Source organism: Tachyglossus aculeatus, chromosome 22 (genome assembly GCF_015852505.1).
Source record: "Tachyglossus aculeatus isolate mTacAcu1 chromosome 22, mTacAcu1.pri, whole genome shotgun sequence".
NCBI lineage: Eukaryota > Metazoa > Chordata > Mammalia > Monotremata > Tachyglossidae > Tachyglossus > Tachyglossus aculeatus.
In genome coordinates, this window is record NC_052087.1 from 51,740,756 (window position 1) to 51,768,732 (window position 27,977).

Genomic DNA, 27,977 nt, shown 5'->3' on the forward strand with positions numbered 1-27,977 from the left:
CCCCCACCCCCCAGGAAGGTCGGGTCAGGGGTCACCACGAACAGTCAGCCGGAACCTCCCGGGGTTGGATCCGAAACCCAAACCGGGGGGGCCAGAGTAGGTCAGACTACAGACACACGAGAGGCGGAAGCCCATATATAAATTAGGAGAATAATTTAGCCTGGCGGGCAGACAGAAGGGGCCCGTTGGTGGGGGTGGTCGTCCTAGCCCCTTGGGAGGAGAGACTTTGTGCCCCGGGGATCAGTGTTTGCTTTGGTTCTTCGCCGGGCCCCCTTCCCGGAATCGAAGGGGAAACGGGGGTGGGGGAGGTCAGCCTTGCTCCAAGCCGTCTGTGGGCTGGACCACCGTGTAGCTCGTAGTGCCCAGGGACAGCTGGCGGCTGAAAAAGGAAGTCGTGCGCTTTGGTTTCACTCGCTTAATCTCTTTGCCTGCAAGAGAGAGAGACCCGTGGACGCGAAGAACAGTCAGTCGAAGCGCGGAGTGGGGACGGGGTTGGGGCCACCGGCTTCCGCCCGGTTGGAACTACGGGCTTCCGGTCCGGGCCTCCCAACTCCCTTGCTAGACTGCCGTACGAGTCGACGCGAACCCTTGGTGGCTCTGTTTCCCTTCTGGTCCCACCTAGGGCTGGGGAAGGGAAGAAGAGGGACCTCCTTTCCCACACACAGACGGAGGGGAGGGGGGGAATACAAGAGGGAGAGTTTGCGAACCAGGCCGAAAGCGGGAGGGGAATGTTAAGAAGTTTCCTCATCGCCATCCCGAGTCAGGACACAGCCAGACAGCCAATGGGATGGAAATGGAATGTGTCCCAATTAGGGCGGTCGGATCTTCCCTCAGACCTCAGAGGAAGGCAGGAACTCCAAAGAATTAGGGTCCGGACCCCCCCAAGGACCGGAAGGGTTGGGCCAGTCCTTACCGTCATCCACATAGTCTATGGTGGCGAGATGCTGGATTCGGCTACAGATGACGCTGCCCTGTCGCCTCAGCTTGTGGCGCTGGGGGATGGCGCTGGGAGGCGGGGGGTTGGAGACCCCGGTGGGCTCCACTGCGTTCTCCGGGGGTGGAGCAGGCTCGGTGGCCACATTCAGCTCAATACAGTACTCTATCAGGCCGCTCATCAGCTCGGCCTGCAAGGGCGGCGGGCCGGGGAGAGAAGAAGGGACGGGGCACGGTTGTCCGGTAGACTGCGGCGTCCCCTTCTGTCCCCGAACGGGGGCCAAAGGAGGCCTCGCTGGGCCCCTGGCCCAGGCAGGACAAGCCGGAGGGATCGGTCAAGCGGGCGGGGGGAACGAACATTCCTGTCTTGAAGCCTCCCCAGATGCATGGCACAGCCTAGGACCCTAATTTGACCCCTGGGACCTGGGCTGGCCATGTAATAACTCTGGTATTTGGGTAAGCGCTTACTACATGCAGGCACTGTACTGAGCACTGGGGTGGAAAAACGCAAACTGGGTTGGACAGTCCCTGTCCCACGTGGGGAGCACTGTCTCCTTCCCCATTTTATAGACTATAGATTTTTTAGACTGTGAGCCCACTGTTGGGTAGGGACTGTCTCTATATGTTGCCAATTTGTACATCCCAAGCGCTTAGTACAGTGCTCTGCACATAGTAAGCGCTCAATAAATACGATTGAGGATGATGATAGATAGGGGAACTGAGGAGGCACACAGAAGTGAAGTGACTTGCTCAAAGTCACGCAGCAGACAGGTGGCGGAGATGGATTAGAAACCATGACCTGAATCCTAGGCCTGGGATCTGTCAAGCTGCTTCTCGTAGCCGCTGGAAAAGGAAAAACTGCAAACCCCTCCCCTACTACCTCTTCCCCACAGACTGTACTCTTGCCTGAAGATTTGTACCCTTGATCAATCAATCAATTGTATTTATTGAGCGCTTACTATGTGCAGAGCACTGTACTAAGCACTTGGGAAGTACAATTTGGCAACACACAGAGACAGTCCCTACCCAACAGTGGGCTCACAGTCTAAAAGGGGGAGGCAGAGAACAAAGGCAAACATACCAAAAAAATAAAATAAATAGGATAGAAATGTACAAGTAAAATAAATAAATAAATAGAGTAATAAATATGTACAAACATATATACATATATACAGGTGCTGTGGGGAAGGGAAGGAGGTAAGATGGGGGGATGGGGAGGGGGACGAGGGGGAAAGGAAGGAAGGGGCTCAGTCTGGGAAGGCCTCCTGGAGGAGGTGAGCTCTCAGCAGGGCCTTGAGCTCTCAGCAGGGCCTTGATTTACCCCTCCCTCAGCCACAGGACTTATTGTGCATATCCCTCATTTATTTATATCAGTGTCTGCCCCTCTAGACTGTAAGCTCCTTGTGGGCAGGGTACCTACCAACTCTGTTGCACTGTACTATCCCAAGCGCTCTGCACACGGAAAGCACTCAATAATTGGTTGGGAGCAAGGACTGGGCCTACTAGCTACTATCTTTCCTCCTAGGCTGTAGGCTCCTTGTGGGCAGGGAATGTGACTACCAACTCTGTTATCTGGACTCTCCTGAGCGTTGAGTCCAGTCCAGTGCTCTGCACAGGGTAAGCACTCAAACACCGTGGATGATACTGAAATCTGAGCCAAATGCGCTTTCCGGAGTAAGTGCTCGGTAAATACCACGAACGACATTGTATTCACCCAAGCACTGAGTCCAGTGCTCTACACAGAGTAAGCCCTCAATACCATGGATGACACTGCATTCGCCCAAGCGCTGAGTTCAGTGCTCTGCACATTCTGTATGTGCCCAAGCCCTCAGTCCAGCGCTTTGCAGGATAACTGCTCTATAAATACCACGGATGATATTTTATCTGCCTACGCACTGAGTCCGGTGCGCTGCACATTTTGTATTCACCCCTGCATTGGAGTCCAATGCTTCACACATGCTGTAGTGGGCCAAGTGCCAAGTTCAGTGCTCCACACAGAAGGAGCACTCCACTAGTTCCACATTACCGGCAGGATGGGGACCAACGGAGGTGAGACCTGCATACAACCCCCCTGCTTTATTTTAGCCCAGATCCTCATCCAGCGCCGTGTGGGGGCTGGACGCGACCGCCTTCCCCGCCGGACACACCCCACCTCCTTCCGAGTTTTCAGAAGGGCTCGATTCCCTTCCCAGCCTCCCCTCTATTCTTGACTCTCCCAAGTCTTCCCCCGAGCCGGGATGAAGGTCAATGGAGCCGTAGGGCCTGACTGGAGTGCCATTGAGCAGTCAGAGGGCCGGGACACGGGAGAGAACCGAAGGACCCGGATAAAGGGCTCGGGAAACCTCTCCGCCTGAGGCTCACTGGACCAAGCTTGGCTTCCCGCTGCCAAGGAGCTGAATTCCGGGAGGTCCCGGATCCACGGGCTGACCAGCCTGCTTCCCGGGGAGGGAACGGGCCGCCTCCCAGACGGAGGGCAGGCTTTGAATTGAGAGCAAAGGAGTGATGTGAAACTAATCCAAGGTGGATAGTTTAAGTGAGCCGGACCGCCACAACCCAACATGGTCCGTTTTACCCCTCAGCTCCACTTCCACAAACCTCCCTCTTGGTTAATCAATGATATTTACGGAGCGCTTAATGGGCGCAGAGCACTGTACAGAGCACTTGTGATAACTGTGGAATTTGGGAAGTGCTAAGAGCCAAGAACTGCACTAAACACTGGGAGAGCTACACACACGATCAATTCGGGCACGGTCCCTTTCCCACATCTGAGAGAGAGAAGGGGAACTGGAATTTTATACGGAGGAGGAAACTGGGCCCCAGAGGAGTCATTTGCCTAAGATCACAGAGTAGGCAAGGAGCTGAATTGGGATTAGAACCCAGATGGCCCAACTCCCAGGCTCGGGCTGCTACTCTCAATCTACCTCCCTTGGCCTACGTGGCGGGGATTTCGGGGGAAACATGCCATGTGAGAGCTGGACACGATCCCCTGTCTTCCAAGATGTTTTCAGAGGGGTCTGGTTCTCTTTCCAGACTCCTCTCTCTTCTTGTACTCTCTCAAATGCTCTGAACACGCTAAGCGCTCAAATACCACTGGTTGAAGCAGCATGGCCTGGTGGAAAGGGCCTGGGCGCCAAAGGACCTGGGTTCTAATCCCCACTCTACCACCTGTCTGCTGTGTGACCTTGGACAAGTCACTTCACTTTTCTGTCCCTAAGTTCCCTCATCTGCAAAATGGGGATTTAATCAAGCAGTCGTATTTAGGGAACGCTTACTGTGTGAAGAGCACTATCCTAAGCACTTGGGAGAGTACAACAGAGTTGGTACACATGTTCCCTGGTCGACAACCGAGCTTAGAGTCTAGCTTACAGTCAATCTCTGTTTTCCCTCCTACTTAGACTCTGAGCCCCACACGGGACCTGATGATCTTGTATCCACCCCAGTGCTTAGTACATTGCTTGGCACATAGTAAGCACTTAAATACTATCTTTTTAATGGTATTTGTTAAGCAGTTACTACGTGCCAGACACCGTGCTAAGCGCTGGGGGAAGATACGAGCTCACCAGGTTAAAAACAGTCCACGCCCCACATGGGGCTCATGGTCTTCATCCTGATTTCCCAGATGAGGTCACCAAGGCAGAGAGAAGTGAAGTGACTTGGCCAAGGTCACGCGGCAGACAGGTGCCGGAGCCGGGATTAGAACCTAGGTCCTTCTGACTCCCAAGCCTGGGTTCTACCCACTAGGCCAAGCTGCTTTTCTATTACTATTGACTGATGATGAGTTCCCTCCTATCGTGTCTCCGGAAGGCCCACTAGGCCACGCTGCTTCTCTATATTATTGATCTATAATTAGTTGATTGGTTCCCCATTCTCATTTCCCTGGGGTCCCTGGGGTGAGGTACCTGCTTGGAGTAGATCTTGAGCAGTTTATTGACCGGCGTGCCCTCGCTCTCCCCGTCGAACTCCAGCCAGAGGATGTGGTCCTCCTCATTGGGGTACGTGTGGTCCCACGACAGCTCCTCGAAGCGCAGGCCCAACAGGACGTGCTGGCAGGGGGAAAGAGAACGGGCGAGGGACGTGAGCACTGGACTCCCCCCCCCAACCCCGAAACCGGGGTCCCTTCCTCCCGCTCCGCCAACAGATGAGGAAACTTGGCGGGGGGCTTCCCAAGAGATGCTTGGTCTCTCCCCCATCTCTACTGAGGGCAAGAGGAAACGGGCCTCTTGGCCCGCCCGCCAACTCTGTTGTAGTGGATTCTCCCAAGCGCCTCTGCACACAAGAAGCACTTAATAAATACCTCTGATTGAGTAGTAATAATAATTGTTGTATCTGTGAAGTGTTTACTAGGGACCAGTCGCTATACTAAGCAGTGGGGTAGAGACAATCCCATCAGGTCGGATGCAACCCCCATTTCGTGGGGCTCCCGTTCTAAGGGAGAGGGAGAACAGGGATTGAATGCCTGTTTTACAGATGAGGAAACTGAGGCCTAGAGAAGCTCAGGGACTTGCCTGAGGCCACACAGCAGACAAGGGGCAGGGCCGGGATGAGAACCTCGGTCCTCAGATGCCCAGGGCCGGGCTCTTTCCACGAGGCCACAGCAGGAGAATCTTGATTGACAACAGTCTCAAAGTGGGGTCAGATCCTGGACTGAATCTCTGAGGGGAGTGGTGGGACACAGGCCCCAACTCCTCCAATCGGGGGTATTTATTGGGCTCTTGTGTCCCAAGCACTGTACTAAGCTCCTGGGAGAGGTGATGAGGATTTTTTTTTAATGGCATTTGTTAAGCGCTTAGCCAGTGCCAGGAAGTGGGGAAGATTATTCATTCATTCATTCAATCGTATTTATTGAGCGCTTACTGTGTGCAGAACACTGTATTAAGCGCTTGGGAAGTACAAGTTGGCAACATATAAAGACGGTCCCTACCCAACAGTGGGCTCACAGTCTAGAAGGGGGAGACAGAGAACAAAACAAAACATATTAACAAACTAAAATAAATAGAATACGTACAAATAAAATAGAGTAATAAATATGTACAAGCATATATACATATATACAAGTGCTGTGGGGAGGGGAAGGAGGGGGAAGATAATCAGGATGGACACAGTCCCTGTCCCACCTGGGGCTCCCAGTCTTAATCTCAATTTTACAGATGAGGTAACTGTGCCCAAGAGCAGTGAGGTGACTTGCCCAAGGTCACACCGCAGACGAGTGGCAGAGCTGTGATTAGAACCCAGTTCCTTCTGACTCCCGGGCCAGAGCTCTGTCCATTAGGCAATGCTGCTCTCGCCCCCGAGCATCTTGCAGTCACGATGGGGAGACAGTCATTAAAATGAATAATATGGGGAGGGGAATATCCATTCCCCTTTTAAACACTTGATATTCTCCCCAGCCACATTCCCAGCCCCACAGCACTTAGGACATCTTTACACTCTGCTGTCTCCCCTATCTGCAATTTATTTCAATGTCAGTCTTCCCCCTCTAAACTATAAGCTCCCTGTGAGCAAGGATTGTGTCAATCAATCGACGGTATTTATTTACCGTGTGCCGAGCACGCTACTAAACACTTGGGAGAGTACGCTACAACAGAGCTAGACGTGAAGCCCGTCCCTAGACTATCAGCTCATGGTGGGCAGGGAACATGTCTTGTTATATTGTGCTCTCCCAAGCACTTACTACAATGCTCTGGACACAGCAGGTGCTCAATAAATATGACTGACTGACATTAGAGAAGCAGCGTGGCTCAGTGGAAAGAGCCCGGGCTTTGGAGTCAGAGGTCATGGGTTCGAGTCCCGGCTCTGCCAACTGTCAGCTGTGTGACTTTGGGCAAGTCACTTCACTTCTCTGGGCCTCAGTTACCTCATCTGTAAAATGGGGATTAAGACTGTGAGCCCCATGTGGGACAACCTGATCACCTTGTCACCTCCCCAGCGCTTAGAACAGTGCTTTGCACATAGTAAGCGCTTAATAAATGCCATCATTATTATTATTATTAGTGGGTGCCACCCAACTGGAAGCCCCAGCGGCATCTCCTCCAAGAAGCCTTCCCGGATTAAGCCCCTACTTCCCTGCCAATAAGGAATTTACAGTCTAGAGGGGGAGACAGACGTTAATAGAAATAAATAATTTACGGATATGTACGTGAATGCTGTAGGATTCCCTCCGGGGTGAATACCAGCTCTTCGAAGGGTATGGATCAAAGTGCATTCATGACACAGAACGGGCAGGGAGTGGGGAAAAAGAAGGCTTAATCAGGGAAGGCCTCTTGGAAGCAATGTGCCCTTAATAAAACTTTGAAAGTGGAGAGAGTGGTGGGGTAGGGTACAGGGAGGGAGTTTTAGACCAGAACTACCACCTCTGTTGTATTACACACCCTCCCAAGCGCTTAGTACAGTGGTCCATCCGCAGTAAGTGCTCAGTAAATATCACTGATGGATTGATTGATTTACCCTCCCTTCTTCTTCACCTGTGCTGATGAGGTGATCTTTAAATTATATATTATAAATTATTCATATTAATATCTGTCTTCCCCTCTAGACTGTAAGCTTCTTATGGGGCGGGAGCATGTCTGCTGATTGTTGTACTCTCCCAAGTGATTATGGCAGGACTCTGCACTCAGTAATTGTTCAATAAATAAGCCACTAAGTGTGGCTTAGTGGAAAGAGCCCGGACTTGGGAGTCAGAGGACCTGGGTTCTAATCCCGGCTCCGCCACTTGTCTTCTTTGTCACCTCGGGCAAGCCACTTAATTTCTCTGTGCCTCCGTTACCTCATCTGTAAAATGGGGATTAAAAGTGTGAGCCCCACGTGGGACAACCTGATGACCTTGTATCTAGCCCAGTGCTTATAACAGTGCTTGGCACGTACTAAGTGCTTAACAAATACCATATTAATAAATAAATTAATTAAATACCACTGCTTGATTGGCTGATTGGTAACTCTGTTGTATTGTACTCTCCCAAGCGATTAGTGCAGGATTCTGCACTCAGTAAGTGTTCAATAAATAAGCCACTAAGTGTGGCTTAGTGGAAAGAGCCCGGACTTGGGAGTCAGAGGACCTGGGTTCTAATCCCGGCTCTACCACTTGTCTTCTGTGTCACCTCGGGCAAGCCACTTAACTTCTCTGTGCCTCCGTTACCTCATCTGTAAAATGGGGATTAAAAGTGTGAGCCCCATGTGGGACAACCTGATGACCTTGTATCTAGCCCAGGGCTTATAACAGTGCTTGGCACGTACTAAGCGCTTAACAAAGCAGTTAAGTTACCTCATCAGTTACCTCATCTGTAAAATGGGGATTGAGACTGTGAGCCCAACGTGGGACAACCTGATCACCGTGTAACATCCCCAGCGCTTGGAACAGTGCTTTCCACATTGTAAGCGCTTAAAAAATGCCATATTAAAAAAAACAAATACCATATTAATAAATAAATTAAATACCACTGCTTGATTGGCTGATTGGTAACTCTGCTGTATTGTACTCTCCCAAGCGCTTAGTAGAGTGCCTGGTGCATAGTAAGTGCTCAATAAATAACACTGATTGATTGACAGATGGGAGGTCAGAGCCCAACAGTAGAGCAGAAGGGACCGTCCCTCCAGTTGCTGTCCCGGGGCCTTCAAGCCACCGAAAACACTTCTCTAAGTATGGGGTCCCCCCCGGGGACAGGCTGAAGCCAGGGTGTGACCTTGGGCAAGTCACTTAGCTTCTCTGTGCCTCAGTTACCCCAACTGTAAAATGGGGATTAAGACTGTGAGCCCCACGTGGGACAATCTGATTACCTTGTAACCTCCCCAGCGCTTAGAACAGTGCTTTGCACATAGTAAGCGCTTACCAAATGCCATCATTATTAGTAAGCGATTCCATCACTAGGCGTGTCGCGGGGCTTTAGGTCGTCGGTGGGGACGTCCCAGTGACTTTCCAGGCGGGACCCCCGACGAGGCGGCCCGGCTGGCCTTCCTCCCCACGGCTCCCCAGCCCCCGCGCCCAACCCACCTTCTCTTTGCTGTCGATGACGTGGACGCCATCCAGGTTGATGGCCACGGTCACCGGCTTGCGGCCCGCCCGGTGGAGGAAGAAGCCCTGGGCTGGCTTGTCGATCTCGCCGTAGAAGAAAGCGCAGCTGAGGCAAGAGGGGGAGAGGGGGGTCAGCCGCCCTCCCCGCCGCTCGCCTGAGAAGCCCCCCGGCCCCCCCTCCTCCCCCCCAACCCACCCATAGTATGGCAGCTCGTGACACTTGTGCAGGTAGGCCCGGTAATGGCGGGCCAGGGTCTCCGCCTCCTCGCCCTCCGCCTCCTCCTTCACCTCCTGGTAGGCGCTCAGCAAGCCCTGCTCGCCCGGGGCCGCTTTGGCCCCCCGGCCCCGCCAGCCTGTGAAGAGGCCATGACCCTTCTTGCACAGGTGAGCAGGCAGGAAGGAATCCAGCTTCTCTCTGCAGGAGACAGAGGATGGAAATGCCAACTGAGGAGGGGCCGACGTCGTCGTCATCATCATCAATCGTATTTATCGAGCGCTTACTATGTGCAGAGCACTGTACTAAGCGCTTGGGAAGGACAAGTTGGCAACATATAGAGACAGTCCCTACCCAACAGTGGGCTCACAGTCTAAAAGGGGGAGACAGAGAACAAAATCAAACATACTAACAAAATAAAATAAATAGGATAGATATGTACAAGTAAAATAAATAAAGAGTAATAAATATGTCCCCGGAGGGCGTGCAGAATGACCCTGGACAAAGACTCCCACCCCCATCAGATTAGATTTATCAGATTAGATAAAAGTCTAATCTTTTAGACTGTGAGCCCACTGTTGGGTAGGGACTGTCTCTATGTGATGCCAATTTGTACTTCCCAAGCGCTTAGTACAGTGCTCTGCACATAGTAAGCGCTCAATAAATACGATTGATTGATTGATTGATCACCCCCGAGTCTCTCAGGAGCCGAACAGCCTGCCCTTCTCTAGCACCCCTGGCAGCCGCCAGCACCCCTCCCTCTTCTAGGGTTTTGGTGGCCATCAATCAATCGTATTTATTGAGCGCTCACTGTGTGCAGAGCATCGTCCAACTGCCCCACGGGAGTCGGCGCCACGGCTGCCCGACTCCAACGCCCGCTGGGATCGCCGCCTCGTCCTCTGGGAAGTGGGTTTGGGGCTGCGGGACCGGGTTACCCCCAAACCCAACCGGGTTCGGTCCATCTCCCCCGACCCCCCCGTATCACGGGTGTCTGGCCGGAGCATTACTGGGCACTCCCTAGTGGAGGTCCTAAAGCTGACCACGCTATTTACTGAGCGCCAATTTATCAGGCCTGGCGAGCCGAGCTCTCTTGTCTTTGGAAGGAAGCAGCGTGGCTCAATGGAAAGAGCACGGGCTTTGGAGTCAGAGGTCATGGGTTTAAATCCCAGCTCCGCCACGTGTCAGCTGTGTGACTTTGGGCACGTCACTTCACTTCTCTAGGCCTCAGTTCCCTCATCTGTAAAATGGGGATGAAGACTGTGAGCCCCACGTGGGACAACCTCATGACCTTGTAACCCCCCAGCGCTTAGAACAGTGCTTTGCACGTAATAAGTGCCTAATAAATGTCATTATTATTATTATCCAGGCTCTGCCACATGTCTGCTGTGTGACCTTGGGCAGGTCCCTTAACTTCTCTAGTCTCCATTTTACAGATTAGGTAACTAAGGCCCAGGGAAGCGACTTGCCCAAGGTCACACAGCAGACAAGTGGCGGAGCCGGGATTAGAACCCAGCTTCATCCAACTCCCAGGCCCGTCCGCTACCCACTAAGCCACGAAGCAGCGTTGAGAAGAAGCGTGGCTCAGTGGAAAAGAGCCCGGGCTTTGGAGGCAGAGGTCATGGGTTCAAACCCCGGCTCCGCCAATTGTCAGCTGTGTGACTTTGGGCAAGTCACTTCACTTCTCTGGGCCTCAGTTACCTCATCTGTAAAATGGGGACTAAGACTGTGAGCCCCCCGTGGGACAACCTGATCACCTTGTGACCTCCCAGCGCTTAGAACAGCGCTTTGCACATAGTAAGTGCTTAATAAATGCCATTTTTATGGGCAAGTCACTTAACTTCTCTGTGCCTCAAGTACCTCATCTGTAAAATGGGGACTAAGACTGTGAGCCCCCCGTGGGACAACCTGATCACCTTGTGACCTCCCAGCGCTTAGAACAGCGCTTTGCACATAGTAAGTGCTTAATAAATGCCATTTTTATGGGCAAGTCACTTAACTTCTCTGTGCCTCAAGTACCTCATCTGTAAAATGGGGACTAAGACTGTGAGCCCCCCGTGGGACAAACTGATCACCTTGTGACCTCCCAGCGCTCAGAACAGCGCTTTGCACATAGTAAGTGCTTAATAAATGCCATTATTACTATTATTATTATTATTATGAAGAGTTGATTGGGCCCTGTTTCTAAGCTTCCCTTCTCTACCCTGGCTGCGCCCCTCCCTTCCCCGCAGCCACGCCGGTGGGCTTCTCTCCTCACTTGAGGGTGCCGGCAGTCTGCTGGCCGGGGCGGTAGGGGCCCAGCTTCACCCGGCAGACCAGGCCGCCCAGCTTCTCGCAGTCCTCCGCGTCGCACGGGTACCGTCCCTCCAGCACGTTGAACTTGGCCTCCTCAAACAACAGCCTCAAGAGATCCTCGTGGTTGATCTGCGAGGGGGAAGAAGAGGGGCAGACGCTGGAGGCCGCAGGGCCCTCACCGTTGGCGGCGGGGCTGGCGGAGGAGGGAGCTCACATAGCAGGAGTGGCTGGGATTCTCCCTCCCCAGCTCCATAAATCCCCCCCCTCCTCACCTGGAGTTCCCGCCTCTTGGGGAAAAAAACATTCCTCCTGAACTGCAGGGATGGCTCATCTGGGGAGAGAAAGAGGGAAGTCGGGGCGAGGCGAGATGGAGGGGGCGAGGAGACGGGCGAGGTGAGGACACAGGCGAGGAGGCAGGTGGGGAGCCAGGTGAGGCAAGGAGGAAGATCTATCATCATCATCAATCGTATTTATTGAGCGCTTACTATGTGCAGAGCACTGTACTAAGCGCTTGGGAAGTACAAATTGGCAACATCTAGAGACAGTCCCTACCCAACAGTGGGCTCACAGTCTAAAAGGGGGAGACAGAGAACAAAACCAAACACACTAGCAAAATAAAATAGAACAGATATGTACAAGTAAAATAAATAAATAAATAAATAGAGTAAAAAATATGTACAAACATATATGCATATATACAGGTGCTGTGGGGAAGGGAAGGAGGTAAGATGGGGGGATGGAGAGGGGGACGAGGGCCATCACCCCTGGCCCACCGTGATCTCCTCCAACCACCCGGCTCCCTCCCCCTCCATTCAGCCATCTTCCTCCCCTCTCCGAAACCCCAAGAAACCCCTCACTGCTGGCATTTGGGTGACCCGTTTTGGAAGCGTGTCTCCACCTCAACTGGGCGGACGGGAGCAAGTCCGTGGCATGTGCTGGGTGGGGAGGAGAAGGGGTGAGAGCGGGGGCTCCCTGCCCTGCCCAGGGTCAACACCATTTGGCTTCCCAGACTCCGGGGCTGAACAGCGGCGGCGGAAATAGAGACCGCCAAGGAAAGGGAGGCCGGGAGGGAGGCAAGCGGGCAGGAAAGAGCGGGAAGCAGCGCGGGCCTACTGAAAAGAACCTGGGCCCGTGAGCCAGAGGACCAGGGTTCTAATCCTGGCTCTGCCACTTGCCTGCTGGGTGACCTCGAGCAAGACTCTTCACTTCTCTGGGCCTCGGTTCCCTCAACTGCAAAACGGGGATTCAATCCTTGTTCTCCCTCCTACTCAGGCTGGGATCCCCAAGTGGGATAGGGACCGTCTCCGGCCTGATTAAGATGGATCTACCCCGGGGTTTGGAATGATGCTTGGCACACAGTAGGCGCTTAACAAATAAAAGAGCTAAAAGGGAGCAGTACCCACCCATAGCAATGTCATCTTCCGGGGCATCGGTGAATCGGAAGAGGAGGTCCTGCCACTGACGGCATACTTTGTAGGGCTGGTGTTTGGGCTTCAGTTGAACTTCTGCAAAAGGGACAGGGATAAGGCAGCGGCAATCAATGGTCGCAATGGACAGTATAATATAACAACGTAACAGACATGATCCCTGCCTGCAACGAGCTCTGGATTAATAGCTTGGGAGAATATAATAATTAATAGAAACGATCCCTGAGTTTGCAATTCAGGGGGTAACAGAGACACTAAAATTCTGGTCGGAGAGGAAAACAACTTCAAGAGTGCTTAACTCTGTTGTACTGAGCCCACCCAAGTGCTTAGTACAGTGCATACCATTAGAAAAGAGAAGCATCAAGAAATACCATTAGAGAAGCAGCGTTACTTATTGGAAAAAGCCCGGGCTTGGGAGTCAGAGGTTGTGGGTTCTAATCCCGGCTCCGCCACTTGTCAGCTGGGTGACTTTAGGCAAGTCACTTCTCTGTGCCTCAGTTACCTCATCTATAAAATGGGGATTAAGACTGTGAGCCCCACCTCGGACAACCTGATAACCCTGTATCCCAGTGCTTAAAACAGTGCTTGGCACATAGTACATGCTTAATAATAATAATTATTATTACCACTGATTACAAGGAATGGACTTAAGTACACAGGTAATGCAGGAAGATGGAATGGAATGGGAAGATGAAAGGTTAGTCAGGGAAGGGCTCCTGGAGAAGATGGGATCTTCTCTAAACTTGCTGAGGGCAGGGAAGCAGTGTGGCCTAGTGGACAGAGCCCAGGCCCGCGAGTCACAAGGACCTGGGTTCTAATCCTGACCACCACTTTTCTGCTGCGTGACTTTGGCCAAGTTCCTTCCTTCCTCTGTACTTCAGCTACCCCATTTGTAAAATGGGAACTGGATTAACTTGTATCTCCCCCAGCACTTAGTACAGTGCCTGCCACATAGTAAACCCTTAACAAATACTATTGAAAAATAAACAATTCAGCTTGATTCAACTGTATTTACTGAGCACTTCTGTGGCACAGCACTGTACTAAAGCACAATGCAGCACTAAAGAGAGACAATCCTCCACAATGGGCTCACAGTCTGGGGGGCGGGGGAGACAGACATCAAATACAAATTCATTCATTCAATCGTATTTATTGAGCGCTTGCTGTGTGCCCAGCACTGTACTAAGCGCTTGGGAAGCGCACATTGGCAACATATAGAGACGGCCCCTACCCAACAGCGGGCTCACAGTCTAGAAGGAGACAGACAACAAAACTAAACATATTAACAAAATAAAATAAATAGAATAAATATGTACAAGTAAAATAAATAGAGTAATAAATACGTACAAACATATATACAGGTGCTGTGGGGAGGGGAAGGAGGTAAGGTGGGGGGGAGGGGGAGTAGGGGGAGAGGAAGGAGGGGGCTCAGTACAAATAAAAGTATAGATGTACACATATTTATATATATTAGATGTACACATATTTATATATATTAGATGTACACATATTTATATATACTGTGGGGACTGGAGTGGGGGGAAGAGCAAAGAGAGCAGGTCAGGGTGATGCAGAAGGGAGGGGGAGCTGAGGAAAAGCGATAGGGCTTAGTCTGGGAAACAAATACCACTGAATGATGAGTAGGGTTTAGAAGAGGGGGAAAGAGCGGTGGTCTGTCGGATGTCAAGGGGGAGGGAGGGCACGAGTGAGAGGCAATCAATCCATCAGTTAATCGTATTTATGGAGCACTTACTGTGTGCAGAGCACTGTACTAAGTGCTTGGGAAGCACAAGTTGGCAACATCTAGAGACGGTCCCTACCCAACAGTGGGCTCACAGTCTAGAAGGGGAGACAGAGAACAAAACAAAACATATTACCAAAATAAAATAAATCATCATCAATCGTATTTATTGAGCGCTTACTGTGTGCAGAGCACTGTACTAAGCGCTTGGGAAGTCCACGTTGCCAACATATAGAGACGGTCCCTACCCAACAGTGGGCTCAGAGTCTAGAAGGGGGAGACAGAGAACAAAACAAATTACCAAAATAAAATAAAAAGGATATGTACAAGTAAAATAAATAGAGTAATAGGATAGTAATAGAGTAATTGGATGTGGCAGGCAAGCAGCGAGAGATGAGAGTGAGCCACGGTGAGTAGGCTGACATCGGTGGAGCGAAGTCTATAAACTCTCTTGTCCTCTCCCAAGCCTAGTTGAGCACTCTGTACCCAGTAAGGGCTCAATAAACACGGCTGACTGATCTGAATTTTGGGGGGTGGGCGGGGGGAGGCAGCCCAGCCCTGTCCTCCCTCAGCCCAGCTGTCGCGGTTGAACAAGGGGTTGCTTCACCCGGGCCGGGAGCAGGGATGGCGTGGGAGGAGGAGGAGGAAACAGACCCTGAGGGCCAGCGGGAGGAGAAGCCTGTGGGGGGTCCTTAGGGGTGGGGGTCTCTGCACCCACAAGTCGGCCTGCACGAGGAAGGCGGGCTGGGCCGAAGCGGGGGGTCGACCGGGGTGGGGGGATGATGGTGGGCGAGAGATGGAGTGAAGGGAACAGGGCACCCACCACGTCAGCTAATGAGGCTGGCCATGGTTCCAGGTCATTCACTACCTCAGCAGAGCCCCTCCTCTCCCAGCAAGGTTGTTCACCACGGCCCCCCAGGGCTCGGGGCATCTTGGATGGGGAAAAACAAGACCGCCCCTGTCTGCCCGCCCCAGACTGGGCCCGCCTCAGGGGCAGCTCAGCCTCCCCACCACCCACCACTTGGCTGGTGGCCAGTTCTCTCGACCCAGGAGGCACAGGCAGACTGGACTGGAGTTGTGGAGGCCTTCCCAAACTGAGCCCCCTCCTTCCCCTCTCCATCCCCCGCGCCTTACCTCCTTTCCTTCCCCACAGCACCTGTATATATGTATATATGTTTGTACGTATTTATTACTCTATTTGTTTTACCTGTACATATCTATTCTATTAATTTTATTGTGTTAATATGTTTGGTTCTGTTCTCTGTCTTCCCCTTCTAGACTGTGAGCCCACTGCTGGGTAGGGACCGTCTCTAGATGTTGCCAACTTGGACTTCCCAAGCGCTTAGTACAGTGCTCTGCACACAGTAAGCGCTCAATAATCCTCACCCTGGGCTACAAGGCTGTCCATCCATCCCCTCGTCCCCTCCTACCTCACCTCCCTTCTGTCCTTCTCCAGCCCAGCCCGTACCCTCCGCTCCTCTGCTGCTAATCTCCTCACCGTACCTCGTTCTCGCCTGTCCCACCATCGACCCGCGGCCCACGTCATCCCCCGGGCCTGGAATGCCCCCAATCCCTCTGCCCATCCGCCAAGCTAGCTCTCTTCCTCCCTTCAAGGCCCTACTGAGAGCTCACCTCCTCCAGGAGGCCTTCCCACACTGAGCCCCTTCCTTCCTCTCCCCCTCGTCCCCCTCTTCATCCCACCATCTTACCTCCTTCCCTTCCCCACAGCACCTGTATATATGTATGTACATATTTATTACTCTATTTATTTATTTATTTTACTTGTACATATCTATTCTATTTATTTTATTTTGTAAGTATGTTTGGTTTTGTTCTCTGTCTCCCCCTTTTAGACTGTGAGCCCACTGTTGGGTAGGGACTGTCTCTGTATGTTGCCAACTTGTACTTCCCAAGCGCTTAGTACAGTGCTCTGCACACAGTAAGCGCTCAATAAATACGATTGTTGAATAAATACGATTGATTGATTAATTGATTGTGGCAGGAAAGCCAGAGACCCTTTAGCCCCCATTTTTGGCAGGGGGTACTAGGCGACTGCCACTCACACAGGGTGGGGGAGGAGGGGATCTGCCCCCCGAGACCCCAGGGGAGGGAAGAGGGGGTGGCTCGTGGCCAGGGCCAGTTGGGATCGGGGCTGGGATGACTCTGAAACCTGAGTGTACCAGGACTGACTCCTGCCCTCATTACCCCAGAGAAGCAGCGTGGCTCAGTGGAAAGAGCCCGGGCTTTGGAGTCAAGAGGTCACGGGTTCAAATTCCGGCTCTGCCAACTGTGTGACTTTGGGCAAGTCACTTCACCTCTCTGGGCCTCAGTTGCCCTACCTGTAAAATGGGGATTAAGACTGTGAGCCCCCTGTGGGACAACCTGATCACCCTGTAACCTCCCCAGCGCTTAGAACAGTGTTTAGCACGTAGTAAGCGCTTAATAAATGCCATTATTATTATTATTACCTCATGCCCGGCCATCATCATCATCATCATCATCAATCGTTTATTGAGCGCTTACTGTGTGCAGAGCACTGTACTAATCAATCAATCAATCGTATTTATTGAGCGCTTACTATGTGCACAGCACTGTACTAAGCGCTTGGGAAGTACAAATTGGCAACACATAGAGACAGTCCCTACCCAACAGTGGGCTCACAGTCTAAAAGGGGGAGACAGAGAACAGAACCAAACATACCAACAAAATAAAATAAATAGGATAGAAATGTACAAGTAAAATAAATAAATAAATAAATAAATATGTACAGCCATATATACATATATACAGGTGTTGTGGGGAAGGGAAGGAGGTAAGATGGGGGGAAGGAGAGGGGGACGAGGGGGAGAGGAAGGAAGGGGCTCAGTCTGGGAAGGCCTCCTGGAAGAGGTGAGCTCTCAGTAGGGCCTTGAAGGGAGGAAGAGAGCTAGCTTGGCGGAGGGGCAGAGGGAGGGCATTCCAGGCCCGGGGGATGACGTGGGCCGGGGGTCGACGGCGGGACAGGCGAGAACGAGGTACGGTGAGGAGATTAGCGGTGGAGGAGCGGAGGGTGCGGGCTGGGCTGGAGAAGGACAGAAGGGAGGTGAGGTAGGAGGGGGCGAGGGGATGGATGGACAGCCTTGAAGCCCAGGGTGAGGAGTTTCTGCCTGATGCGCAGATTGATTGGTAGCCACTGGAGATTTTTGAGGAGGGGAGTAATATGCCCAGAGTGTTTCTGGACAAAGATAATCCAGGCAGCAGCATGAAGTATGGATTGAAGTGGAGAGAGACACGAGGATGGGAGATCAGAGAGAAGGCTGGTGCAGTAGTCCAGACGGGATAGGATGAGAGCTTGAATGAGCAGGGTAGAGGTTTGGATGGAGAGGAAAGGGCGGATCTTGGCAATGTTAGACTGTGAGCCCAATGTTGGGTGGGGACTGTCTCTATGTGTTGCCAATTTGTACTTCCCAAGCGCTTAGTACAGTGCTCTGCACAGAGTAAGCGCTCAATAAATAAGATTGGTTGATTGATTGATTGGGGGAGATACGAGCTAACTGGAGTGGACACAGTCCACTGTCCAGGGGCTCACAATCTTAATGCTCTTTTCCTGCTGCTTCTTGGCCCTTTTTCCTCATGCTACGGAAGAGCGGGAGCCTGGAGTCGGAGGGTTGGCAGGGAACGGGGAGACGGGGGGCTCCCAGGGCGTGACGGCCTATCGAAAGGGACACGCACGTAGCCGAAGTGCTGGTTCCTCCGTGTCCGATCGTCCTCAAGAGCCCTCCCGCCGCGCTGAATCCGGTCAAGCCCCGTCCTTACCAAGCAAGGGGGAAATGAGCCAGAGGGAGAAAGCGTCCAGGGCGGTGTCAGGGAGCTGCAGGGCGTCGCGGATGACCCGGTGCAGGTCGTGGGCCGTCACCGACGGCAGGTTCTCCACTGACAGGGGCACCACCGTGTCGTCCACCAGGTACACCAGCACGTCCGCCGCTGCAACACACGACACCTCGGTGTGGCCGGAGAATAATAACAATAATAATAATAATAACGACATTTATTAAGCGCTTACTAGGTGCAAGGCACTGTTCTAAGCGCTGGCGGGATACAAGGTGATCAGGCTGATCTCTATTTATTTATTTTGCTTGTACTTATCTATTCTACTTATTTTATTTTGTTAGTGTGTTTGGTTTTGTTCTCCGTCTCCCCTTTCCAGACCGTGAGCCCACCGTTGGGTAGGGACTGTCTCTATATGTTGCCGGCTTGTGCGTCCCAAGCGCTTAGTACAGTGCTCTGCACACAGTAAACGCTCAATAAATACGATTGATGATGATGATCAGGATGTCCCACAGGGGGCTCACAGTCTTCACCCCCATTTTACAGATGAGGGAACTGAGGCCCGGGTCATGGGTTCCAATCCCGGCTCCGCCACATGTCTGCTGTGTGACCTTGGGCAAGTCACTTAACTTCTCTGAGCCTCAGTTCCCTCATCTGTAAAATGGGGACTAAGACTGTGAGCCCCACGTGGGACAACTTGATCCCCTTGTATCCCCCCCTCAGCGCTTAGAACAGTGCTCTGCACATAGTAAGCGCTTAAAAAAATGCCATTATTATTATTAAGTGACTCGCCCGAAGTCACACAGCTGACAAGTGGCAGAGGCAGGATTCGAACCCATGACCTCGGACTCCAAAGTCCGTGCTCTTTCCACTGAGCCACGCTGCTTCTCGGAAGGTGTCCGCTGTTATACTGCTCTACTGGACTCTCCCAAGCGCTCAGCAAATACCACCGATTGACAGCCGACCGAACCCTGCCCGAGAGCCTCTCCGGACTGTAAGCTCGTTGCGGGCAGGGAACGTAGCTGCTGACTGTTGGATTGGACTCCCTGGAGCCCTTAGTACGTGCTCTGCATGCAGTAAGTCGTCACATCATCAATCGTATTTATTGAGCGCTTACTGTGTGCAGAGCACTGTACTGAGCGCTTGGGAAGTACAAATTGGCAACATACACAGTCCCTACCCAACAGTGGGCTCACAGTCTAAAAGGACTCAATAAGGAGCAGCAGAAAGAGCCTGGGCTTTGGAGTCAGAGGTCCAAATCCCGGTTCCGCCAATTGTCAGCTGTGTGACTTTGGGCAAGTCACTTCTCTGGGCCTCAGTTACCTCATCTGTAAAATGGGGATGAAGACTGTGAGCCCCCCCCATGGGACAACCTGATCATCTTGTAACCTTCCTGGCGCTTAGAACAGTGCTTTGCACATAGTAAGCACTTTATAAATGCCATCATTATTATTATTATTAATAAATATGATTGATTGATAGAGCGTCCTGAGGCAGGGCTCTGGTTGGAGATTCTGTCCCTGCCTCTGCCCCTAACACGCCCATTGCAAATTCCTTCTCCCTCACTGCTTCTCTCTCAAGACAGCTGGCTAATCAATCAATCAATCAATCAATCATATTTATTGAGCACTTACTATGTGCAGAGCACTGTACTAAGCGCTTGGGAAGTACAAATTGGCAACATATAGAGACAGTCCCTACCCAACATTGGGCTCACAGTCTAAAACTGACTGACTGCCCTCCCACTCCCACCTGTAAGCTCCCTGAGGGCAGGGATCATCTTTAGCGACTCTACTGTTCGCTCCCCCACAATCAGTACAGTAGGAGCTCAATAAATCAATCAATCCTATTTATTGAGCGCTTACTGTGTGCAGAGCACTGGACTAAGCGCTTGGGAAGTCCAAGTTGGCAACATATAGAGACAGTCCCTACCCAACAGCGGGCTCACAGTCTAAAAGGGGGAGACAGAGAACAAAACCAAACATATTAACAAAATAAAATAAAGAGAATAGATATGTACAAGTAAATAAATAGAATAATAAATATGTACAATATACAGGTGCTGTGGGGAAGGGAAGGAGGTAAGATGGGGGGATGGAGAGGGGGATGAGGGGAAATAAGCGCTTAGTACAGTGCTCTGCACTCAGTAAGCGCTCAATAAATATGATTGATTGATTGAAATAGCACTGATTCACATCAGGGGTGGTAACAACACTACATTCTGGGCACCTTCTGAGGGCAGGGCCCTCTGCACATGCTTGGGGACGCTCAGAGAAAGCCAAGCAAGGGATCCCTGCCCTCGTGGAGCTTGCCATCTAACGGAGACGATTCCACCTCAGGGAGGAAAGAGAGGATTGGCAATAAATAATCAATCAATCAATCAATCGTATTTATTGAGCGCTTACTATGTGCAGAGCACTGTACTAAGCGCTTGGGAAGTACAAATTGGCAACACACAGAGACAGTCCCTACCCAACAGTGGGCTCACAGTCTAAATAATAAACCGAAGCGGATAAATCAATGAATACAGGTGTGGCGTGCTCCTGGGCAGGGCTTGCTCCGGAGAGCTGGGGGGCCCGCACTCTGCCCTTGGTTCCCTGGCATCTGCCCGACACCCCAAGAAACCCAGAGTTGTAGAGTGACCCCCCCGCCATCACCCAATATTGTGAGAAACATTAACACTTGCTCTTCCTACCACCGAAAAACATGAGCCCCAAGCCTTTTTAAGAGCCGGGCCAAACCTGCCAAGCCACTGAGCCCTTTTTGGATGAAGCCCCTCAAGTGGGGTGGGGGTGAGAGGAAGAGGCAGGTCCTTTGGTGGTACCCCCTCAATCCCACACCCTTAACCTGCTGCCCTCAGTTTCTGGAGCTTTTTAGACGACTGTGAGCCCACTTTTTAGACTGTGAGCCCACTGTCGGGTAGGGACTGTCTCTATTTGTTGCCAATTTGTACTTCCCAAGCGCTTAGTACAGTGCTCTGCACATAGTAAGCGCTTAATAAATACGATTGATGATGATGATGGAGCTTGGTCCTGGGAGTCATCATCATCATCATCAATCGCATTTATTGAGCGCTTACTGTGTGCAGAGCACTGTACCAAGCGCTTGGGAAGTACAAATTGGTAACATACAGAGACAGTCCCTACCCAACAGTGGGCTCACAGTCTAAAAGGGGGAGATGGAGAACAAAACCAAACATACTAACAAAATAAAATAAATAGAATAGATATGTACAAATAAAATAGAGTAATAAATATGTACAAACATATATACATATATACAGGTGCTGTGGGGAAGGGAAGGAGGTAAGATGGGGGGGATGGAGAGGGGGACGAGGGGGAGAGGAAGGAAGGGGCTCAGTCTGGGAAGGCCTCCTGGAGGAGGTGAGCTCTCAGCAGGGCCTTGAAGGGAGGAAGAGAGCGAGTCAGAAGGACCTGGGTTCTTATCCCGGCTCCGCCACTTTGCTGCCGTGTCGCCTTGGGCCAGTCACTTCTAGACTGTGAGCCCGCTGTTGGGTGGGGACCGGCCCTATATGTTGCCAACTTGTAATAATAATAATAATGATGATGATGGCATTTGTTAGGCGCTCGCTTTGTGCAAAGCGCTGTACTTCCCAAGCGCTTAGTACAGTGCTCTGCACATAGTAAGCGCTCAATAAATACGATTGATGATGATGATGATGATGATGATGATATGTGCGCCTGGCGGTTCCAAAAGGCCGCGGATCCAAATCACCGTTAACAGCACCATCTCTACGTTTGTCTCTCCTCATTTCCCTCATCTGTAAAATGGGGTTTAAGACTGTGAGCCCCCCGTGGGACAACTTGATCACCTTGTATTCCCCCAGTGCTTAGAACAGTGCTGCGGTGAGAAGCAGCTTGGCTCCGTGGAAAGAGCCCGGGCTTTGGAGTCAGAGGTCAGGGGTTCAAATCCCAGCTCTGCCACATGGGGACAGTGGGAGTTTCGCTATGAAATATGGCCGAAGCCCCTTTTGGACTGTGAGCCCACTGCTGGGTAGGGACTGTCTCTAAATGTTGCCAATTTGTACTTCCCAAGCGCTTAGTACAGTGCTCTGCACATAGTAAGCGCTCAATAAATACGATTGATGATGTCTGCTGTGAGACCTTGGGCAAGTCACTTCACTTCTCTGAGCCTCAGTGATCTCATCTGTAAAATGGGGATTGCCTGTGAGCCCCACGTGGGACGACTTAATCACCTTGGATCCTCCCCAGCGCTTAGAACAGTGCTTTGCACACAGTAAGCGCTTAACAAATGCCATCATCATCATCACATAGTAAGCGCTTAACGAATGCCATCGTTATTATTATTATTATTGTTCCCGGAGGAGCCTGAACGGGAAGCAGGAAGGGTTTTCCTGGACTGCCTCCCGGGCTGAGTTCTGGGGGCTGGGAGAGCTATGCTCCGGATGAAAAGCAGGAGGGGGTGGTAACTATTTGCAGGGGTGGGGACAGTGGGAGTTTCGCTATGAAATATGGCCGAGGCCCCATGATGTAGCCTGGTCCTCTTTCGGCTTGCGGGCTTACTGAATACAACCCGGGCCTGGGAGTTGGAAGGACCCGGGTTCTAATCCTGACTCTGCCACTTGTCTGCTGCAGTGGGACCTTGGGCACTTCACTTCTCTGGGCCTCAGTTCCCTCATCTGCAAAATGGGGATGAGTGGGAGCCCCATGTGTGGGACAGGGACTGGGTCCAAAGTGATGGGTAGGGACCGTCTCTATATGATGCCAACGTGTACTTCCCAAGCCCTTAGCACAGTGCTCTGCACACAGTAAGCCCTTAATAAATACGACTGAAAGTAGTACGTGTTGCCGACTTGTACTTCCCAAGCGCTTAATAAAGTGCTCTGCACACAGTAAGCGCTTAACAAATGCCATCATCATCATCACATAGTAAGCGCTTAACGAATGCCATCGTTATTATTATTATTATTCCCGGAGGAGCCCGAACGGGAAGCAGGAAGGGTTTTCCTGGACTGCCTCCCGGGCTGAGTTCTGGGGGCTGCCTGGTCCTCTTTCGGCTTGCGGGCTTACTGAATAGAGCCCGGGCCTGGGAGTTGGAAGGACCTGGGTTCTAATCCTGACTCTGCCACTTGTCTGCTGCAGTGGGACCTTGGGCACTTCACTTCTCTGGGCCTCAGTTACCTCATCTGCAAAATGGGGATAATAATAATAATAATAATAATGATGATGGCATTTGTTAAGCGCTTACTATGTGCAAAGCACTGTTCTAAGCGCTGGGGGGGATACAGTGTGATCAAGTTGTCCCCCGTGGGGCTCACAGTCTTAATCCCCATTTTTACAGATAGGTAACTGAGGCTCAGAGAAGTTAAGTGACTTACCCAAGGTCACACAGCAGACTTGTGGCGGAGCCGCGATTCGAACCCATGACCTCTGACTCCAAAGCCCGGGCTCTTTCCACTGAGCCGCGCTGCTTCTCTAAGTGGGATGAGTGGGAGCCCCACGTGTGGGACAGGGACTGGGTCCAACGTGATGGGTAGGGACCGTCTCTATATGATGCCAACGTGTACTTCCCAAGCCCTTAGCACAGTGCTCTGCACACAGTAAGCGCTCAATAAATGCGATTGAATGAAGTACATGTGTTGCCGACTTGTACTTCCCAAGTGATTAGTACAGTGCTCTGCACACAGTAAGCGCTCAATAAATACGATTGACTGACTGACTGAATGAATGTATCTACCCCAGCGCTAAGAACAGTGCTTGGCACATCATAATGGCCTAACGAGTAACATAATTACTCTTACTAATAAACTCTTAATAAATGCCATTATTATTATTACTATTATTATTATTAATTTCTTCTCTGGGCCCTGGTTCCCTCATCTGTAAAATAGGGATAAGGGTGTGAGCCCGCTGGGGGACAGGGACCGTGTCCAACCTGATAAACTTGTATTCATTCATTCAGCCGTATTTATTGGGCGCTTACTGTGTGCAGAGCACTGTACTAAGCACTTAGAATAGTGCTCGGCACATCGTAACAGCTTAACAAGTCGGCAACATATTCATTCAATCGTATTTATTGAGCGCTTACTGTGTGCAGAGCACTGTACTAAGCACTTGGGAAGTACAGGTTGGCAACATATAGAGACGGTCCCTACCCAACTACAGGCTCACAGCCTACAAGGGGGAGACAGACAACAAAACAAAACATGTAGACAGGGGTCAAAGTCATCAGAAAAAATAGAATTAAAGCTAGATGCACATCATTAACAAAATAAATAAAACAGCACATATGTTCAAGTAAAATAAATAGAATAATAAATCTGTACAAATATATACAAGTGATTTGGGGAAGGGAACAGAGGAAAAAGGGGGTAATAATAATAATAACAGCATTTATTAAGCGCTTACTATGTGCAAAGCACTGTTCTAAGCACTGGGGAGGTTACAAGGTGATCAGGTTACCCACGGGGGGCTCACAGTCTTAATCCCCATTTTACAGATGAGGGAACTGAGGCACAGAGAAGTGAAGTGACTTGCCCGAAGTCACACAGCTGACAATTGGCAGAGCCAGCATTTGAACCCATGACCTCTGACTCCAAAACCCATGCTCTTTCCACTGAGCCACGCTGCTTCTCCTAATAATAATAATAATAATCATGGCATTTATTAAGCGCTTACTATGTGCAAAGCATTGTTCTAAGCGCTGGGGAGGCTACAGAGTGATCAGGTTGTCCCACGGAGGGCTCACAGTCAATCCCCATTTTACAGATGAGGTAACTGAGGCCCAGAGAAGTGAAGTGACTTGCCCAAAGTCACACAGCTGACAATTGGTAGAGCCGGGATTTGAACCCTTGACCACTGACTCCAAAGCCCAGGCTCTTTCCACTGAGCCACGCTGCTTCTCTCCTAAGCGCCTGGGTACTTCCCAAGCGCTTAGTACAGTGCTCTGCACACAGTAAGCGCTCAATAAACCGTGGTTGGGTAGGGACCCTCTCTATATGCTGCCGACTTGTACTTCCCAAGCGCTTAGTACAGTGCTCTGCACATAGTAAGCGCTCAATAAATATGATTGAATACAACTGAATCAATCAAATTTACTGAGCGCTTACTGTGTGCAGAGCACTGTACTAAGCGCTTGGGAAGTCCAAGTTGGCAACATCTAGAGACAGTCCCTACCCAACAGTGGGCTCACAGTCTAGAAGGGGGAGACAGACAACAAAACCAAACATATTAACAAAATAAAATAAATGGAATAGATATGTACAAGTAAAATAAATAAGTAAATACAGTAATAAATATGTACAAACATATATACATATATACAGGTGCTGTGGGGAAGGGAAGGAGGTAAGACGGGGAATGGAGAGGGGGATGAGGGGAAGAGAAAGGAGGGGGCTCAGTCTGGGAAGGCCTGAGCAAGTACCATAATTGTCGTTATTATTATCTTCCTTTCTGTGAAATGGGCAGATTCCTCGCCTCTTGCCTTCCCCGGGGTGTGGGTGTGGGGGGGAACCCCGCAGCTTGCCCACGGAGGGGGCCCGAGGATGGTATGATCCCGGGATCCCGAGGGGAAACTGAGGCACCGGACGGCGCCCCCTCTGGCGGAAAAGGCGGGGTTGGAGCGAGAAGCAGCGTGGCTCAGTGGGAAGAGCCCGGGCTTGGGAGCCAGTGGTCGTGGGTTCAAATCCCGGCTCCGCCGCTTGTCAGCTGTGTGACTTTGGGCAAGTCACTTCACTTCTCTAGGCCTCAGTGACCTCATCTGGAAAGTGGCAAGTCACTTCACTTCTCTGGGCCTCACCTCCCTCATCTGTAAAATGGGGATTAAGACTGTGGACCCCCCGTGGGACAACCTGATCACCTTGTATCCGCCCCATTCATTCAGTTGTATTGATTGCGCGCTTACTGTGTGCAGAGCACTGTACTAAGCGCTTGGGAAGGACAAGTTGACAACATCTAGAGACGGTCCCTACCCAACAGCGGGCTCACAGTCTAGAAGGGGGAGACAGACAACAAAACCAAACGTGTGTTTCAAGCGCTTAGTCCAGTGCTCTGCACACAGTAAGCGCTCAATAAATACGACTGATTGATTGATTGGAGCGCAGGCAGTCCGGGCGGGAGGGGGAACGGAAGGGAATCAATCAGTCAATCGTATTTATTGAGCGCTTACTGTGTGCAGAGCACTGGACTAAGTGCTTGGGAAGTACAAGCTGGCAACATCTAGAGACAGTCCCTACCCAACAGTGGGCTCACAGTCTAAAAGGGGGAGACAGAGAACAAAACCAAACATACTAACAAAATAAAATAAATAGAATAGATAGGTACAAGTAAAATAAATAAATAAATAGAGTAATAAATCTGTACACGTCCTCACCCGGGCCTGGAACGCCCTCCCTCTGCCCATCCGCCAAGCTCGCTCTCTTCCTCCCTTCAAGGCCCTACTGAGAGCTCACCTCCTCCAGGAGGCCTTCCCACACTCAGCCCCCTCCTTCCTCTCCCCCTCGTCCCCCCTCCATCCCCCCCGTCTTACCTCCTTCCCTTCCCCACAGCACCTGTATACATGTTTGTGCATATTTATTACTCCATTTATTTTACTTGTACCTATCTAGTCTATTTATTTTATTTTGTGAGTATGTTTGGTTTTGTTCTCTGTCTCCCCCTTCTAGACTGCGAGCCCACTGTTGGGTAGGGACCGTCTCTAGATGTTGCCAATTTGAACTTCCCTAAGCGCTTAGTCCAGTGCTCTGCACACAGTAAGCGCTCAATAAATACGATTGATGATGATGATGATATACATATACACAGGTGCTGTGGGGGAGGGGAGGGGAGGGGAGACTCACCTCGGGGCCCCACGGACGAGAGGCTGGCGCGGTGCTGGCGGTCCGCCGGACCCGGGGGCCCCGCTGCCCCTTCGCCGCCGTCCATCGGCCGGGACGCGGAAGCGGCGGGAGAAAGTAGCGCTCAACCCTCGGGGACCAATCAGAAGCCGGAGATCCTGCGCACGCGCCCAGCCTCCGGGGCGGGCGGAGGATGCTCCCGCGCCCCGCCCCCCGCCTCCCGCACAGCCCGCGGGGACCAATCAGAAGCTGGAGATCCTGCGCACGCGCCTAGCCTCCGGGGTGCGGCGGGAAGGCCCCGCGCCCCCCCGCCGCTCTGCCCTTGGGAACCAATCAGAAGCCGGAGATCCTGCGCACGCGCCCCGCCTCCGGGGCGGGCGGAGGATGCTCCCGCGCCCCGCCCTCCGCCTCCCGCTCAGCCCGCGGGGACCAATCAGAAGCCGGAGATCCTGCGCACGCGCCTAGCCTCTGGGGTGGGGCAGGAAGGCCCCCGCGCCCCGCCCCCCCTCCGTTCGCTCAGCCCGCGGGGACCAATCAGAAGCCGGAGATACTGCGCACGCGCCCCGCCTCCGGTGCAGAAGGAGTTTGCTCCCGCACCCCGCCCTCCGCCTCCCCTCAGCCCGCGGGGACCAATCAGAAGCCGGAGATCCTGCGCACGCGCCTAGCCTCCGGAGCAGGTGGAGGAGGCCCCCGCGCCCCGCCCTCCGCCTCCCGCTCAGCCCGCGGGGACCAATCAGAAGCCG

General features: G+C 51.8%; 1 protein-coding gene across 2 annotated transcripts; it reads right to left on the minus strand.

Moving 5' to 3' along the window:
• FRMD8 (FERM domain containing 8) lies at positions 1–27,322 on the minus strand. Of its 2 annotated transcripts, XM_038765080.1 has the most exons (10): positions 27,238–27,322; positions 18,408–18,575; positions 12,848–12,949; positions 11,717–11,775; positions 11,407–11,573; positions 9,135–9,353; positions 8,918–9,044; positions 4,833–4,976; positions 914–1,124; positions 1–428 (listed from the first exon to the last, which is right to left on the minus strand). In XM_038765080.1, exons 1-10 carry the CDS (start codon positions 27,320–27,322, stop codon positions 310–312), a joined length of 1,401 nt encoding a protein of 466 aa, XP_038621008.1. In that variant the 3' UTR covers positions 1–309. The 2 variants fall into 2 exon arrangements, with proteins under 2 accessions (XP_038621008.1, XP_038621009.1); XM_038765081.1 differs by lacking the exon at positions 9,135–9,353.
• Between the last annotated feature and the right edge of the window lie 655 nt (positions 27,323–27,977).

What these genes read in the sequence shown, in the direction of transcription:
- FRMD8 (XM_038765080.1), bottom strand. Translation starts at nt 27,322, where the DNA reads ATGGACGGCGGCGAAGGGGCAGCGGGGCCCCCGGGTCCGGCGGACCGC. An exon ending in GGAAGATGACATTGCTATGG is followed by an intron (nt 11,776 to 12,847) that starts GTGGGTACTGCT and finishes TTCTCTCCCCAG; the next exon opens with ATGAGCCATCCCTGCAGTTC. An exon ending in CACGAGCTGCCATACTATGG is followed by an intron (nt 9,045 to 9,134) that starts GTGGGTTGGGGG and finishes CTCTTGCCTCAG; the next exon opens with CTGCGCTTTCTTCTACGGCG.